Source organism: Gigantopelta aegis, chromosome 14 (genome assembly GCF_016097555.1).
Source record: "Gigantopelta aegis isolate Gae_Host chromosome 14, Gae_host_genome, whole genome shotgun sequence".
Taxonomy (NCBI): Eukaryota; Metazoa; Mollusca; class Gastropoda; order Neomphalida; family Peltospiridae; genus Gigantopelta; species Gigantopelta aegis.
In genome coordinates, this window is record NC_054712.1 from 22,480,531 (window position 1) to 22,500,257 (window position 19,727).

Here is a 19,727-nt window from a genome sequence, read left to right on the forward strand (position 1 = left end):
AGGCTACATTTAAATTAGTTACAATAATTTTACATGGTACAGTACAACAAGACATCCTAAAGAAAATGTATCAAAAGATTTAAAGATTTGTGATATTCACTAGCCCACTAAGCTAAACCAATAGCCCAAATTTCTGACAATATATACCTTGAAACATGTTTATTTAGTAAAGAAACTATGTTTTTTTTTAAATGAATGCATTCATAGTCATTTGGTTAAACTGTGAACTAATAATAATGGAATAAAAATGGACAGCCCTTTATAAAAAAAGGTAAAAGGAAGATGAAGAAAAATTATAAATGACTAATTAAGGGCACCTCGAATAAAAATTCACCCAAGTTAAGATCGTGATTGGTCTTTATGCAAAACATTTTGTTTTCAAAATCTTAATTAGCGATATTTCTAATCACTTCAAAATTGAATAGCTACTATTGTTTAATGTATTAAAATTGTGTAGAGATCTCTGAAACATGCATAGAGAATCATGACGCGATACTGAACAAAATGTTCCCTGTCATAGGGGTGGGGTGGGGGGGGTGATTCCTCTCACATCTCATCACACCTGCAACTTAAACGGAAGTGGGTGGGGGAGGGGACACAAAAATCACCCTCTGGAAAATTACTTTATCAGTATTCGTAAGTTTAAAAATATCTCCTGAACAAATCCAGAGGATCAATTAATTCGTCTCCTGGGGTTTTCAAACATGATAGAGTGGATGCTATCACAGAAACATTATAGAGTGGATGCTATCACAGAAACATTATAGAGTGGATGCCATCACAGAAACACGATAGTGGATGCTATCACAGAAACATTATAGAGTGGATGCTATCACAGAAACACAATAGTGGATGCTATCACAGAAACATTATAGAGTGGATGCTATCACAGAAACACGATAGTGGATGCTATCACAGAAACACGATAGTGGATGCTATCACAGAAACACGATAGTGGATGCTATCACAGAAACACGATAGTGGATGCTATCACAGAAACATGACAGTGGATGCTATCACAGAAACATGATAGAGTGAACGCTATAACAGAAACATGATAGTGGACGCTATAACAGAAACATGATAGTGGATGCTATCAGAGACCTCCTTTTTTCAAATTCTTTTGAAATCAATTTGGAATCCTGCGACTTAAATTACATAAAGGCAATCCAAGAAAATCCCAGTTTTTAATGGATTTTATTTAAATGTAAAAGGCTAATTAATTCGGAATCTGGTGCCATAAAACAAATTAATATATAAATTTATTATCTAGACATGGAAATTCTATTTACAAATAAATGTTGCTTGAATACTGAATGCTGTGCTACACACTTGTTTGTGTTGTTGGGGGGGGGGGGGGGGTAATTGATAGGAATCTATAGATTTTCATCATATTTCATCAGTATACTCACATTGGCATTCTTTCCTCTGTCGTCGGGATCTTCGCCATCCAGACCCTTCCATACGAGCTGACTAAACGTCTCCAGGCCCCGCAGTGCACCCCACACCTCATTGGCCATGATTGAAGCCCGACCCTTCTTCACCTTAATGTCATCTGGAGGATATATTCAACAAAATAAATTTTAATTTTAAAATTAATTTAATTTTGTTTAACATTCAATGAGATCAACAACAGCAGTTGTAACTATATTGCATGACCAAAGTTTCATCAAGTTAGAAATTAACAATACACAAAACATGATCCTATTGCCATACCACTATTATTGGAAAAGTAACATCTTCATGTATATATATAGCACCTTTCAACTTTGTCAAGACTACATGCGCATGTAGACAAAAATATAAAGTACAGGCTTAATTGCAACAGATTCATGTTATCATTGTCAGAAAAGAAATATCTAAACAAAGTTTCTGTCATAGGGTATAATGGGTACAATTATGTACTCTTAAATCTTGGAAATTAATTGAGACATTTTTAGAATTTTTAGAGAGATTACAGTAAGAGTAACTGCTATTTACGACAACACACCATCATTTGTTGTGTCATTACTTGCTGTAGCAGCTTAATATAGTGTGGTTAGGAAATAGTTCCTCATAAAAAAAAATACTACAAAATTCTGATATGCTTTTTGAAATCTTTCTTTGATGATTACACATAGATTGACCTCTGTAGTATTTAAATAACTCATTGGTTTGAAGTAACTTGTTATATGTAGTACTAACTGTATAAGTGGTATGGTGCCACTTGTATAACAGCAACACAAAGAACTGGCAGGCATAGGGGCCATTAATTGAAAAAAATTGTGGTCAACCTATGTTGATTTTTTTTACACGGTACATGGCAGTTGAGAGCACTCCCTAAAATTAGTAATCGCATGACCCTCTCGATAGCGTTGTATTTTTCACCGAATATATTCTGACAGAAATTGTATTGAACTGCATGGAGTAATTAATGGTGGTGTGTAACCTTAACATTGGTCAAAGTACATGAAAGACAGAATCCAGTTTGAAAATATTTCAAACTCATAACCACTTACACATGTACATGTAGATGAGACACTTATGATCCGTTTTGTTTTCATTACATATTCTCAAATTATTATCTGGCAGAAAGCCTACTACATGAGTGAAAACAGTGTAAAACAATAGGCTTAAACGTAAGCACATTATTATGTAACTGGATCATTCAAGCTATTAATGTACAACTTACATGATTCATCAGACTCCACTGATGGATACTTGGAGCAGGGCTTGTGTATTTTAACATCAACGCTTGTAATCACTGGCGCCTTTCTATACACATCCTGCTCATACTTGGACGCTGGGTTGTCTATGGTTGTTCCTTCAGCATTCTGGAGGTTATCGTACATATCCTCAACGGCATCTTCAAGAATGGTTTTGCGATACCGCCGGATACCTTCCTCTATGATATCACACGTCTCGGCAATGATCTTAAAATGGAATGCGTCTTTGTCGATTTTGGAAACCTTTTTTTTCTTTTTGATGTAATACTGAGGCATCGGCCACGGTTCTCCTGTCGTGGCATGGGGCGCCCGTCTCACCTTCAGCTCTGCTGCACCGTAGTCGTCAAAGGTCACCGAGAAATCGGACCAATCCCAGCTAAGCTTGAAGCCACCGAGCTCCCTTTGGGGATGCTGTGGGAAATTGTTGAAGTTTGGGTAGTTGTCCTGCTGTTGGTCACCATTGTTCTGGTTCTGGTTGGCATCCACTGGATCGTTGACCGTCCTAATGACACCAGGCCTGTCATAAGATGCAGGCTTATCAGCCGGAAAACGATGGATATTCGACTCTGGGGTGTTATCACGGTCACTGAAATCTTGGTTGTTGGCATTGTAACCACCGCCCACGGCTACGGCAGGCAGAACGTGCGAGTCTTGATCCCCCGGAATATCGCCACGTCTCATAGTGGGAAGACCATTCTGCTGTGAATCAAACTGTCTCACCCCTACATTGGGGCGATCTACACTTTCATCGCCAGCATTCTTATCCATTCCATTGTAACCTGCATTTTGCAGACTTTTAACATAAAGAATGCTACCCTTTCCTCCATGATGAACAGCCTGCTCCTGCTTATTGCTGTCGACAGGTATCCTCTGTGGAATGCCATGATGGCGCTGCCTTCCATCGCCGTCACTGAAGACAGACTCTTGGTTTCGAACCGGTGCCGCTACTGTAGTCCAATAACTGTTGTCCGAGCCATCAAGTCCATGATTAACTCTTTGTCCACGACCATCATAAAATTGTCTAGGACTGTTTTGTGTTCCCTGCTGTTTCACCAGCTCTAGTTGTTCTTGATGACGCTTGTGTTGTGATGATCCATCTTGTTGTTGCTGCTCCTGCTGTTGCTGCTGCTGCTGCTGCTGTTGATAAACTTTCTGTAGCTGCTGGTGTTGTTGAACCTTCACCTTTTGTTGATTCTGTAGCTGCAACTGGAGTTGTTGTTGTAGTGCTACCTTGTGGTCATACTGGCTTTTGTATTTGTAATAAATCTCTTTCTGAGAATTCTGGTCATCAGCTGTCAAAAAACCCACAAAATCTCTCACTTTCAGATCTGTTATCCTGTACAACACTATCACTAGTACAATCTATCTGTATACAGTAACCTAATTGCTTTTTAAAATCAAGTTTAAACAAACTGAAGCTGTTGATATTATTTTCATATTGAAACAAAGTGAGAGAAAGAAAAAAACTTGTTTTAGCCATCATGACAACAGCAATCATATTGCAGGCCTCATCCTGTACATTGTCAAATTAGCTACACAAGGCTGCTACAACATTTAACCTTTGGTTAATAAAATATACCTTAAAATAGCCATATTTCTTTAAATATTCTACACATCTGAAAATTGACTAAACCAAAATGTGTTGCAGTGTGAGCCTGATATTGGTCAGCCCAATGCACACTATATAAAAAGTAAATACACTTCTTAAATTTAGTACAACTGTATCAATATGCATAAACAATGATCCAGAAAGAGAAGTCTGTTTATAAATGTAGAGGAGTTCACATTTGCACTTGTACATGTATGCATAGCTACACTAGACCATTTCCAAAATGTTTGTCAGTAGGCAGATCTGTGACCAACTTATTTCCGTGCTTATATCCAATTAAGGTTCAAACATGCTGTCCTGGGCACACACACCTCAGCTATCTGGGTTCTGTTTGTCTAGGACAGAGGGTTAGTGGTTTAACTGGTTAGTTGTTAGTGAGAAAGAAGTCGGTGTATATAGTGGCTTTACACCTATCCATTGAGTAGTTAAAACTCGCTCTGGGTCGGAGCCGGTACCGGGATATGAACACAGTGCCCACCAGTCTTACATGTATGTCCGATGGATTAACCACTACATCACCAAGGCTAGGTCCAGTTGTGATTTTAGCTACCTACTTATTATACATACATCTTACTATATATGCCCAGTAGATGATGGCCACTTATTTTTCTCAAACAGCCTTATCTGTATTTCAGCACAGCACTACACCTACAATGTCTAATGACTGTCAATCTAGGGGTTTTCCTGACGGGATGCAACCCATCTCGTCCCTACAAGCTGTGCACCCCAATGGCCTTAACGAGGCCACTCATTTGGACATATAGATCAGACTTTAAACTCTTAGACCTTTGTTAAAAATGTTGTCAACATTACTTCTTTCTTTTTTAAATTATTTATATTTTTGGCTTGTTCACTTTTTATTTTATTTTTAAAAAATTCTATTAACTTTTTTAGTAATTGTTATTTTCAAAATACTTTCCATTTCGAACTCTACCCCATTCCCCCCACTTCTGTTCTGGACCCAGTCACTGGCGAAGTCAGAGATTGTGTCTGGGAGAGACGTGCTTGAACCTTAATTGGATATAAGCAAGTTAATATGTTATCCAATCCAATCCAACCCAGTAGATGTTAGCCACTTATTTTTCTCAAACAGCCTTCTACTTTGAAAGACAATGAACACCCTCATTTCAATGGCAGATTTAGTATTGACCCAAAGTAATCATTTGTTTCAAAGCTCATATGAGCTCCAGACGAGTGATTTGCATTCCATAGAAAACAATCTTGAGTAAAGCTTGCACACAGTGACACAAAGATGTTTTAAATAGCACACAGTGAACAATCAATGAATCAGCACAATGATATTCAAACTTTGAGGCTGGCTGCATGGGGTTAAAGCAGTTTTGTTCAAACAACCAGTCGTTACTATATTTTTAGGTGGACGATTTTAAACAATACTTCAGAAACAGAATTATGGTGCACCCAAGCATAAGCACAACTGCACACCTCAGATGTGCAAAAAAGGTCCGATTTGTTTAATGACACAACTAGAGCACATTGATTTATTAATCATCGGCTACTGGATGTCAAACTTTTGGTAATTTTGACTCGTAGTCATCAAAGGAAAGCAGCTACATTTTTCCATTAGCAGCAAGGGATCTTTTATATATAATGCCAGACAGAAAGCACATACAGGTACCATGGCCTTTGACCAGTTGTGGTGCATTGGCTGGAATGAGAAAAAACCCAATCAGTTGAATGGATCCCCCGAGGTGGTTCGATCCTGCGATGCAACCACCTCAGGTGAGGACTCAACCGACTAGAGCTAAATCCCATCCCACCTCAGATATGTAGGATTGATTTATGTACATGAACCTATACATATACATATATGAAAAAACACCATAGGTAACTAATTACCACATTACTAATCATGGTAAAACTGACCTTGCTGCAACTTATCCAATGGATTAAGATTGACCGACACCGATAATCCAATCAGAAGTGAAATAAGAATTGTGTGTAAAGAGACGTCCATGACATAGCATCAGGTACTGAAATGAAAGAAAAAAAAATCAATTAATTACACCGATTGACACTCAGCAATAAGAAACATGATGAGTTATATTGGCCATTAATAATTCTACTGTATAAAGCTTGTCAAATGAGAACAAAACAGCAACCAGTGTTATTTTACTGGTTATTGTGGCATCAGGCCTTGTGTTACAATAGCGAGAGAAACATGTGATTGCCATTTTAAGTAAGTATACAATTACTTACGACCTGATTTTTTTATTTTTTTAAATCAGTAACTATGTATGCTGATCACAAAAAATATTCAGTAACCCACCATAAAGCAACAGCATTGCTTCATTGTTCTGTTGTACAAACAGCCACCCACACAAAGCATTTCTGGAGAATTAATTAAGTACCATTCACAACTTTCTTGACAACCTGAATGGCCATTCCCAATTTATTTCAATGCCTGTTGAGGTCAACCTATACTTGTGATCATCAAGGAAAGATCTGCATTTTTAGTAAGTTTTTAAAGAAGTTCTATTTCCTAAACAGGACTACAATAAAGCTGCAGGTATATTTTATTTATTTAACCATTTATATTTTTATTTATTTAACCATTTATATTTTTATTTATTTAACCATTTATATTTTATTTATTTAACCATTTATATTTTATTTATTTAACCATTTATATTTTATTTTATTTATTTAACCATTTATATTTTATTTATTTAACCATTTATATTTTTATTTATTTAACCATTTATATTTTATTTATTTAACCATTTAGAACAGACCCAGGGCTCACACTGTGATTTAGTTAATTTCCTGACATATAGAGTATTTCCTTGAAAATTATTCAAATATGGTTAATTTAAATATTTCATTAGCCAAATTTAAGGTAAATGTTTGAGCCACTTTGTATAAAAACTGGTTAATTTGGCAGTGGACTGGGTAAGACCTGTAGACCATCAATACTCATTTTTCTAATGTTCAATGGCCTTTGATATACCAGTCGTGATGCATGCACTGGTTGAAATGAGAACAGCCCAATGGACCCACTGACGGTGAACAAGCCTAGACCGACAGTGCATCAGGTAAGCACTTTACCACAGCCCAGGCTACACCCCACTCCCCCTTTCAATAAAGCCAATATTTTATTCATATCACTGTTCTCAGGGCACTGATATATCAATATGTATTTTATATTTAGACTACACAATTGGTCAAAATTTAGGTTGTGGTGTTGCTATATTTTTAAAATTGTGGAAAAACATGCTGGTAACCTGAGCGACTGATCTTGACTTATTTTAATATCAGTAGTAAGTATGCGCTTTGCATATTGTATAGTCCATCCCATACGAAACGCCTTGTTTTCATACTATGGAATTTACTACAAGTCACTAGCCACAGGGGTAGTGGGTTTGTAAATTCCACTAGCCCACCTACGTGTAAATAAAGCACTAGCCCAAATTTCTGATCAATTACAACAAACTTTATATGAGGCTGAAAAACAATGTTTCTGGGAACTCGAGTCCTAAGCTTTATGTATAGTCCATCCCACACGGAAAACCTTTTTCATGCTATGGAATTTACTACAAGTTATTTATTTCTGAGCCGATTGTAAATTCCAGACAAAAATAGCATTTCTTTACATTGTTATTTCTACAACACTTCTACTTTTCTTCTTACGTCAAACCAAACTGAAAATATTTACCAAACCATTTTTGTAGGATGATGGGACGGATTATAGCTACATGTAATTCTGACACGTAGTCATCAGAGGAAACCTGCTACATTTTTCCTAATGCAGCAAGAGATTTTTTATATGCACTTTCCCACAGACAGGACAACACATACCATGGCCTTTGACCAGTTGTGGTGCATTGGTAGGAATGAGAGAAAAAAACAACAATCTGCTAAATGGATCTACCAAGGTGGTTCGATCCTGCTACGCAAACACCTGAAGCGAGCATTCAACCAATTGAGCAAAATCCTGTCCCGCTGCTCGACAAAATGCACTCACTTGATTACAGACAAGTTACAGCATGTCCGTGGGGCACAGGAGCTTGCTGAGGCTATAGATTGCCAACTCTGGATAAACAGACTCCTATTTTGAAACATAATGATCACCTTGTTAGTGCTACATGTATACACATGTAATCTGTTCATGTACATGTGTTTATACCAGGGCTGTTCCATACATGATGGGTAGAGGGTTGTAAAAGTGAAGGCATCAACCGTTTTAAAAGGTTTCTTTAATAAAACCACTAGAAATTGGTTGACATGTTTAAATTGTTAAACATTTTTCTTATAAAATCTCACTCCAGTATGTATCATTGTATGTATAAAATATATATCTGATGAAGGTTCAGGCACATCAATCTCTCACCCACTCTGGCAAGAACAGTCTCTGGGCATGGGACAGAGGGCTATTTAATAATAATAGATTTTTATTTCAGATCAGTGATCCATAGAACATATTTAAACATCACACACAAAACTGATTACATAATATACAGTAGCTTGTGCCAGCGATTTACAATTTGACTTACACATTTGTACACCACACTTGGGCAAGTAGGTCGTTTGAGGTTGTTTCGATTCTGCTTTTCAGCGAATATGCTGTTGAGCGAAGTAAAGCAATCAAAGCTTTTTACTCGATGACTGACAAACATCTTGCTGGCACTGTATGGTCGCCGTTGTCCGATCATCCATCGGTATGCATTATTATAACATATGTTAAGATATTTAAATTAAAGGGACAATATAGTTTGAATATTTTACAATGGGGGGGGGGGGGGGGGGGGTCGGCGTGGGCAGTATTTTAGAATATCAGTCAAAACTATTTAAGCTATATATAAAATTAAATATGTTATTAGGTTGCACTTTTTTAAAGTTTATATTTAGAGTAAATTAATGCAATTTCATGTTCCCTGGAGGGTTAAGGGTGAACTCCAATATGAGGTCACCAAGGACTTTGAGAAATATGACCTCCAGAAACTGTCTACATTCAGGTGTAGTCAATCAATTCACTTTACTACTGAATGAAGACTGTCCTCTCAGGGCAATATATCTGTATCAGTGGAGCAATTCTACACCAACCGGCCTCGGTGGCGTCGTGGTTAGGCCATCGGTCTACAGGCTGGTAGGTACTGGGTTCGGATCCCAGTTGAGGCATGGGATTTTTAATCCAGATAAAGACTCCAAACCCTGAGTGAGTGCTCCGCAAGGCTCAATGGGTAGGTGTAAACCACTTGCACCGACCAGTGCTCCATAACTGGTTCAACAAAGGCCATGGTTTGTGCTATCCTGCCTGTGGGAAGCGCAAATAAAAGATCCCTTGCTGCTAATCGGAAAGAGTAGCCCATGTAGTGGCGACAGCGGGTTTCCTCTCAAAATCTGTGTGGTCCTAACCATATGTGTGACGCCATATATCCGTAAATAAAATGTGTTGAATGCGTCATTAAATAAAACATTTCTTTCTTTCAATTCTACACCATGGACAAATGAGGAAGTTGTGGAGAAAACAAAACCAACATCTATAACCCATGGCAGTTAGGTCAAAACAAGGCTGCGTGTACATACAGTCAGGGAACATTTGTTCAGTATCGCATCACAATTCATAGTGAACCGAGATCTTTTCATACTGTTGCGTAGTGCAAGTTTCAAGAGATCATAGTGCAAGTTTCAGATAACGCTACACAATTTAAAATTTTTAGTTGCTAATCAATAACCGGCAAATGCAGTCGTTCAGATATAAATTGCCGTAGGCAAAATGTTTACATTTGGCATACATTAGCTGCCAGTATATAATATTAAATTAGTACATTTAAAATACAGGTATGTCTACATACAGCAAAATAACTTTTCAGTCATTAATTTGCTGCAAAAAGTCTCCTTTTTTTTTCAATTGCCATGGGTAGGCTTTAAATTGCTGTCAGTGGGCCGTTTCACACAAAATTGCCATGGGCAGGCTTTAAATTGCTTTTTTTGCTTTCTTTCATTTGCTTTTCAGTGGTGTATGTTTTGGGGGGGTTTTATTTTGTAAAAATTGGGGGGTTGGGGGAGTGTGTAACTGTTTGTAATGCTAACATTAAATAGGGTTTTTTTGGGGGGGGGTTTGGGGGGTTGTTGTTAACAACATCATCAGAGCATACGGTTTAATTAATCATTGACTGTTAGGTGTCCAATTGATAATTTTGATATATCATCACCAAGGGAAAGCTGGGATCTTGTTATATGCACTTTCCCACAGAGAGGAGTATATACTGTTAATTAAAATGAACGTCAGTTCCATGGTATACTTTAATTCAATTTGCATTCTTCATTCATAAATAAAATATAACTAGATTTTTTTCTCTCTCTCCCTTTTTTGTCCTTTTGGAATTAATTCTGTTCATTCTAGTGTGAGCTGTTATTTGGTTTACAGCAAATATGTTCACAGATGTTTAAGGATCCACACCACCCTTAATTACTCCACCATGCAGTTCAATACAATGTCTATGTGAGAATATATTCTGTAACAAAATACACTATCGAGATGGTCAGAATATGACTACTTATTTCAGGGAGTACTCTCAACTGATGAGTACATGTACCATGTGAAAAATCAACAGATCAACCACAACAAATTTCAGTTACAGTAGCAACCCTCATACCTGTGCATCACCTGATGTTGCTGTTATACAAATGGCACTATAATACCACTTGCACAGTTGTTATCAGTTAGTACCACATATAATATAACAAGTAACTTCAAACCAATGGGTTATTTAAATACTACACAGGTCAACTATGTGTAATTATCGAAGAATGATTTCAAAAACCATAGAATTTTGTAGGTTCTTTTTATTGAGGAGCTACATGTGTATTTCCTAAAGCGGACTATATTAAGCTGCTACAAGAAGTAACGAAGCAAGCAAGCAAGCAAGCAAGCAAGCAAGCAAGCAAGCAAGCAAGCAAAGAAATATTATTTAACGACGCACTCAACACATTTTATTTACGGTTATATGGCATCAGACATGGTTAAGGACGACACATATTGAGAGAGGAAACCCGCTGTCGCCACTTCATGGGCTACTCTTTTTGATTAGCAGCAAGGGATCTTTTATATGCACCATCCCACAGACAGGATAGTACATACCACAGCCTTTGGTACACCAGTTGTGGAGCACTGGCTGGAACGAGAAATAGCCCAATGGGTCCACCGACAGGGATCGATCCTAGAACAAGTAACAAAATGACAAATGGTGGTATAGTTTCTTTATGTAATTGCTGCTACACTGATTCTGCTACATACGCATGCATGTACAATCATGTCTGACATCCAATACCAACCCCTGCAATTTCCCACAGCTAGCAATCGGAAGTCCTGTGGAGATAACCATGGAGTTTTAAATTCTCCACAGCACTTTTTTCACCTTGGACTATATTCAGGGTTTTTTAATGGCAGGCTTTTTTGACATGGACATTTTCTTAATTGCAGGGGTTGAAAAGCCGATGATTAATATATCAATGCACTCTAGTAGTGTTGTTAAACAAAAGAAATTTTAATTTTAACACATGCCAAACTTTGTTTAATCAGAGGCAAGTATACCTTGGACTAGCCAAAGTTTTAAATGTCCAGTTTGGCTTTACATAAAAAAAGAGGAAATACCAACATGAATACATGTATCGTCAACGTCCCTAACTGCATTATGCTTCAAATTCCGTTCACTTTGTTTTCTCGTGCACGGTTCGCGCAATCAACATCCGATTTGTTGTCATCGGCATGTCGTTCATTTATGAGGGGTTTTTTCACAGTTCAGGAACATTTTTATAAACAATAAAGTTGAGAAAAGTAAGTATCTAAATGCAAAACTTTACAAACCCCTAAAACCATTAATTTTACTAAGTAGTTTTTATTTATTCCTTAAAATTACCAATATCGGGTCCACATGACTCGTAGAAATTGACTTAAAATGGAGAAAGATGAATTAACTTTCGGTGCGTGTCACATGACCTTTTTTTAAGACCCCTGTTAGAATTTGTTTTCAATTATTATATTCGATCTGCAAAAGATATGCCACATTTTTGTGCCTCTATTGTAGTGAATAGTATTCATAATCCATTCATAACAGTTGTAAATAATTTTGAGTATATAAATTGTGTTAATTTAGAATTAATTCATTAAAAAAATTATATTTTACAAACTATTCGCAGGCATAAACGTAATGCCTATCAGTATTGACATCAAGTGTGAGCAATGTGTGTTGATAAAACGCGGACCGGACCAGAACGCTTGATACGGTAAATTGAATTTTTCCTTTAAACAAAACAAACAAATTAACTGTACATAATTAAGACACATATATTTTTTCATGTAGTTGCCTTAAGAATTGAAAATGACGAACCGCACATGTGCAGTATGATATTTTTGGCAAACGCATGCATCTGAACGCAGTTAGAAACGTCGAACCCTTTCCTGTTTAAAGAAGGGTGTTTCACTTTTATTTATTAGAATGGATTTGTTTTACGTCCACATTGTTGATTTTTTACGTTACTTGATTGCAATTTATTTTGTTTCACGTATTGTAGCTGAAAAATGTAGAATAGTATTTCCGTAAATATTGTATTCGTGTTTTTGTCGTTAGGTGAACGCAGTTTGGGACGTCAATGGTATGTAATATTTTTAGTTGCAATTTGTAAAAACATTGATCAGTTTAAAAAATTAAACAGTAATACATCCATAGTGGAGAGTGTAATGTGCTCATGGGAGTCGGAAATTAAATTTTCTTGATTAGTTTGACCCATTAAACTATATTTCATTATTATTTTCTTACTTTAGAGACAGCTGTCTCTTATTGTTGGTGGGGCGGGACATAGCTCAGTGGTACAGTGCTCCACATCTGTTGTAACAAAGGCTGTGGTATGTACTATCCTGTCTGTGGGATAGTGAATATAAAAGATCCCTTGCTGCTAATCAAAAAGGGTAGCCCATGAAGTGGCGACAGCGCGTTTCCTCTCTCAATATCTGTGTGGTCCTTAACCATATGTCTGACGCCATATAACCGTAAATAAAATGTGTTGTGTGTGTCGTTAAATAAAACATTTCTTCCTTCCTTATAGTTGGTAATCTATTTTGTTGAAGGAAGAAATAAAACAATTGTGAAGTAATTATTTCAAACACCAGGAGCAGATATATAGTTCTAGCCGAGGTAAGTAAACAGTGTATTGCTGTTTTATGTATATTTTGTCCAATGTTTTTACAAACTGAACATCAAAAATACAACATTTTTGCCATTTCCAAAACAGTTTTCATTTTCTATTTCTGATCTTCTTTTTTTTTTTTACGTCAAGCCAAATTTAAATCAGGCATGGGGGAGGTGGGTCTGGACTTTGACAAGCTAAGTTTCTAGAGGGGGGGGGAGCACGGCATATGCTGCCCCAGAAAATACTTTTTGGGGGGGGTTTTAAGACATTTGTTTGAGCAGGATGGCTACTGACCCTCGAAGCCCACCCACCCCCTGCACATGTACCTGGAAATGATTGACAAAACAAAACAACTTACTGTAAATTTTATGATGCTACACCGTACGTACTGTATATACATGTAAAAACCTGCATTCAGTTGCCAGCTGAATTTGTTCCAATACATACGTACACCCATTATTTGAAGATCACCCACTTCCTATACCTTTTCACTACTCTGTTAATTAATGTTTATAAACCGCTCAAAAATTATTGTGGCTTCTTAAATACATATATCTGAGCCATTTGGGACAATTTATGTGGCATAGCAAACCAACATAGGGACATGTTTCATTGAGTTATGGTCAGAAATTAATTAAGAATGTATTAAGATTTCACGTACAGGTAAATTATTTAAGGTCAATGCACTGAATTCATGGAATATGAGCATGTTTACGTTTACTTTATGATCTGAACCATGTATATTGTGATAGTAAAAACATTTCTCTAACTCACGCTACAAAGTTAAAATTAATTTTGTTTAACAACATCACTCGAGCAGATTTGATTTTTTAATCACCAGCTATTGAATGTCGAACATTTGGTAATTTGGACATATAGTCTTAGAGAAGAAACCTGCTACATTTTTGCCATTAGTAGCAAGAGATCTTTTACATGCACCATCTCACAGACAGGATAGCACATACCACAGCCTTTGATATACCAGTCATGGTGTACTGGCTGGAATGAGAAATAGCCTAATGGGTCCACCGATGGGGATCGATCCTAAACTGACCGTGCATCAGGCGAGCGCTGTACCACTGGGCTACAGGTGTATGTGTCACCCTCACTCTCTAATGTCAAGAAGGAAGGAAATGTTTTTATTTAACGACGTACTCAACACATTTTAATTATGGTTGTGTGGCATCAGACATATTTATATTGAGGGAGGAAACCCACTGCCGCCACTTCATGGGCTACTCTTTTCGATTAGCAGTAAGGGATCTTCTATATGCACCATCCCATAGACAGGATAGCACATACCACGGCCTTTGATATACCAGTTGTGGTGCACTGGCTGGAGCAACTAATGTCAAGAAGTCAATTAACACCTTAGTTTTATTCTTGTTGGTCTGATGGTGTTCATGTACGAATCGTGTCACATTAAAAAGGTTAAAAAACTATTGCTTAAATGACACATTTTCGGGGGTCGTGTATAGACAGAATAACAGATAAAATATCACAAAAAATTCACTTCATCACAATTAATAACATTTAAAAATATCACTAGTAAGAATATTTTGTTACTGATATTTAAAACACAAAACAAAATATATTATGAATTAATTTTCTTGATGAAAAAAAAAGAAGTAAAATGAATTTGAAAAATGAATCGTTGAATATTATAAATCATATCTGATAGTTAAATGTCAAGTTATGTACAGCAAGCAAATAAGGTTTTATTATTAAAAGTGACCTTTAATTATTTTTTATTTTATAAAAAAAGAGAATTAATTCAAATATACAAGATTTAAGTTTGATACCAAAAATTAGTAGTAATTTGATAAATATGATTTTTTTTTTTTTCAAATCATCTTTGGCTAAAATTAAATTTTAATTAGCCAAATAAAATATAACAAAATTAAGTGATTATTCAAGGATTGAAACTGACATTCAGAGTCATCCTTTTAAAATGTTTGTTTGATAAAAACTTTCTTTTTTTCTTTTTTTCTTTTTTTAATTATACAAAAAGAAAAGAATTACATAGATGTAAACAAACTTTTACGTTTTGGCATGTTAAGAGTTGATTAGAGAATTTTTTTTTTTTTTTTTTTTAAACATTTTCCATGGAAGTTGGTGTCCCATCAAATATGGCACAATGAAGGTCAATCAAATTACCCCACGATACGTTTGATTAAGTCCTGACTGATGGAGTGGGAAAACCGAACATGTCAAAGATCAATACCAGCGGCATTCTCGGGAAGAGCAACTAATGTGCGAATTTATCAGCTTTAACTTGCATAAAGCCACCAGCCTCCTGCAGTGCTGAATTACGGCTTAAACTAAGCTACAATGTTTAGACACTCGTGACACTGTTTTCCAATCAATCGATAAACGTGGTCGGACGGCTCAATGAGCAGGACATGGGACCACCTATTTGCTAGCTGTTGGATCAATTCATCACAAGGAAGATCCTTCCAAAGAATTCAGATTTCAATGGCACTCACTTGAGGTCAACCGTATTGCTAAAAGGTACACGTACTTAGAAGTCCTCTGTATTGTTCAAGTTCCAGCAAGCACCAAATGCAGTCACATCAAGTCTTAATTGTGCTTCTATAGACATTAACTGATTAACACAACCTAGATACAACAAAAGGAAATGGTTTATTTAACGACGCACTCAACACATGTTACTTACAGTTATATGGCATCGGACATATGGTTAAGGACCACACAGATATTGAGGAAGGAAACCCGCTGTCGACACTTCATAGGCTACTCTTTTCGATTGGCAGCAAGGGATCTTTTATATGCACCATCCCATAGACAGGATAACACATACATGTACCACGGCTTTTGGTGTACCAGTCGTGGTGCAGTGGCTGGAGCAAGAAATAGCCCAATGGGCCCACCGACGGGGATCGATCCCAAACCGACCACGCATCAAGCGAGTGTTTTACCAGTGGGCTATGTCTCACCCCCTAGATACAAAGAGGTAATTAATTAAGATTCCCTCAGCATTGTTCGAGTTCTAGAAAGCACTAAATTGTCACACTAAATGGTCACACTTCATTTCATTTCAACTTATTTTCGTGCTTATATCCAATTAAGGTTTAAGCACACTGTCCTGGGCACTCACACCTCAGCTATCTGGGCTATCTGTCCAGGACAGTGGGTTATAGTTGTTAGTTGGTTAGTGGTTAGTGAGAGAGAAGAGGGTGTAGTGGCTTTACACCTATCCATTGAGAACTTAATAACTCGCTCTGGGTTGGAGCCGGTACCGGGCTGTGAAGCCTGTATCTACCAGCATGCAGTCCGATGGCTTAACCACTGAAAATGGTCACAGATCAAGTCTTGAGCCTCCATAGACATTAGGACAACCAAAATACAAAAATGTATTTTGAAACCCTTAGTATTATTCAAGTTGTAGTAAGCACCAAACACTCACAACAAGTCTTGAGTTACTGTGTGTCGTGGTTAAGCCATCGGACATACATGTAAGGCTGGTACGTACAAGGTTCGCAGCCTGGTACTGGCTCCCACCCAGAGTGAGTTTTAACGACTTAATGTATAGGTGTAAGACCGCTATACCCTCTTCTCTCTCTCACTAACCACTAACAACTAACCCACTATCCTGGACAGAAAGCCCAGATATCTGAGGTGTGTGCCTAGGACTGCGTGCTTGATCCTTAATTGGATACAAGCACGAAAATAAGTTCAAGTGAAATGAATAAGTTACTTTACACAGTAAGATAACCAAAATAAAAAAGGTACTTAAAATCCCTCAGTATTATTAAAGTTGTCACAGCCATCAAATATGGTTACATCAAGCTTTGAGTTTCTGTAGACATTAAGTTTGACAACCATGATACATAAAGGTACTTAGAATTCCTCAGTATTACCGTGTTCAAGTTCTAACAAGCACCAAATGGTCATACCAAGTCTAGAATTTTTGTGGATATATTAAGACAACCAAAATATAAAAAGTATTTTGAAACCCTCAGTATGATTCCAAAAGTCATAGAAGTATTGAGTTACAGTAGACAGTAAGCCAACAAAAGTACAAAAGGTATTTTGAATACCTCAGTATTATTCAAGTTCATAGCTCCAAGCAACAAATAAAATGGTCCCATCACCCTCTGTAGACATTAAGCCAACAAAAATACAAAAAGTATTTAGAAACCTTACGTATTATTCTAGTTCTAGTTAAGCACCATACATGATTACTTCCAAATCTTGAGTTTCTGTAGAAATTAAGACAACTAGGATACAAACAGTACCTAAGTCTTGTGTTTTTGACATCAAGACAACTAGGATACAAACTATAGAATCCCTCCATATTATTCTAGTTCTAGCATGCACCAACATGGTTAATTACGGTACCTCAAGTCTGTGTTTCTGACATTAAGACAACTAGGATACAAACAGTATAGAATCCCTCCATATTATTCAAGTTCTAGCAAGCACCAACATGGTTAATTACGGTACCTCAAGTCTTGTGTTTCTGACATTAAGACAACTAGGATACAAACAGTATAGAATCCCTCCATATTATTCAAGTTCTAGCAAGCACCAACATGGTTAATTACGGTACCTCAAGTCTTGTGTTTCTGACATTAAGACAACTAGGATACAAACAGTATAGAATCCCTCCATATTATTCAAGTTCTAGCAAGCACCAACATGGTTAATTACGGTACCTCAAGTCTTGTGTTTCTGACATTAAGACAACTAGGATACAAACAGTATAGAATCCCTCCATATTATTCAAGTTCTAGCAAGCACCAAATTGTCATATCAAGCCTTGATGCTCTGTAAATATTTGGACAATCAAAACACATAAGATACTTAAAAACCTTCAGTAGTATTAAAGTTCTGCCTAGGTGATGTGGTTAAGCCATCAGACATAAGGCTGGTAGGTACAATGGCTACAATGGGTAGGTGTAAAACCACTTCACCCTCTTCTCTCTCACTAACCACTAACAACTAACCCACTGTCCTGGACAGACAGCCCAGATAGCTGAGGTGTGTGCCCAGGACAGTGTGCTTGAACCTTAATTGGATATAAGCACAAAAATAAGTTGAAATGAAAATGATACAAACAGTACTTAGAATCGCTCCATATTACTCTAGTTTAGCAAGCACCAAATTCTTATCAAGTCTTGATCCGCCGTAAACATTAGGACAACCAAAACACAAAAGATACTTAAAAACCTTCAGTAGTATTCAAGTTGAATCAGTTTGACACCCAATAGCCACTGTATTTATCGTGCTGGGATGTCATTAAACATTCATTCATTCATTCATTCATTCATTCATTCAAATTCTAACAAGCATTAAACAGCCACATTCAGTCTCGAGTCATTATAGAACACCACATTACTTATGACCATTGTCCCTCCTGGGGCATAGGTCGTGGACAACAGTGCTCAGCTTATAAAAATGCACCACACCCAACATACAAAAAAGGATATTCTAAGCAAGAGACCAGAAATATGATACAACAGATAAGAAGTGAAGCAGCTATATACAACCCCTGCAACTGAACACAGCAATCAGCAATGCTGTGGAGATCCAATCGGCAATGCTGTGGAGATCGCTGTGTAGTTTTTAATTCTCCACAGCACATTTTTTTCTTCAATGGCATGTTTTTTTGCCATGGAAATTATATTGAATTGCAGGCTTTGTATATATTTAACAATTGTTTCTGTAATGCCGTATAAATGTACATACAATGGGATTTAAGCCATCAGTCATCAAATATAAATTTTAGTTAAAATTTGATGAATGAACTTTTATAATTACAGTAAATTCCACCTACTGGTAAATATAAAAATATGGGAATTGGTATGTTCTGAATTTGATTATGCATTTTAAAACAAAATATGCAAAATTAAAAATTATATTATTTGTTACATTTCTGACGTAATTCCTGATTCATGCATACATGTATGAGTAATTTCTAAAAATTAGTAATAATACAAAAAATTAAAATTAAAACAACAAAAGGAAAAAAATAAACATCTTGCTTTTACCCAGTTACTTAAACTAAGGGCAGGATCTAGCTCAGTCAGTAAAGTGCTCACCTGAGATAGAAAGAAAGAAATGTTTTATTTAACGACGCACTCAACACATTTTATTTACGGTTATATGGCATCAGACATATGGTTAAGGACCACACAGATTTTGAGAGGAAACCCGCTGTCGCCACTACATAGGCTACTCTTTCCGATTAGCAGCAAGGGATCTTTTATTTGCTCTTCCCACAGCACAAACCATGGCCT

At 36.8% G+C, this 19,727-nt stretch overlaps 1 protein-coding gene across 1 annotated transcript in view; it reads right to left on the minus strand.

The window, feature by feature from the left end:
* Positions 1-19,727, minus strand: part of LOC121388147 — a 102,278-nt gene that overhangs the window by 30,416 nt on the left and 52,135 nt on the right. Inside the window, exons 3-5 of the mRNA XM_041519384.1 lie at positions 6,199-6,305; positions 2,672-3,997; positions 1,413-1,555 (exon numbers count right to left, since the gene is read on the minus strand). Coding sequence (XP_041375318.1) covers positions 1,413-1,555; positions 2,672-3,997; positions 6,199-6,289 — 1,560 coding nt within the window. The 5' untranslated portion in view covers positions 6,290-6,305. The remainder of the gene's footprint in view (positions 1-1,412; positions 1,556-2,671; positions 3,998-6,198; positions 6,306-19,727) is intronic.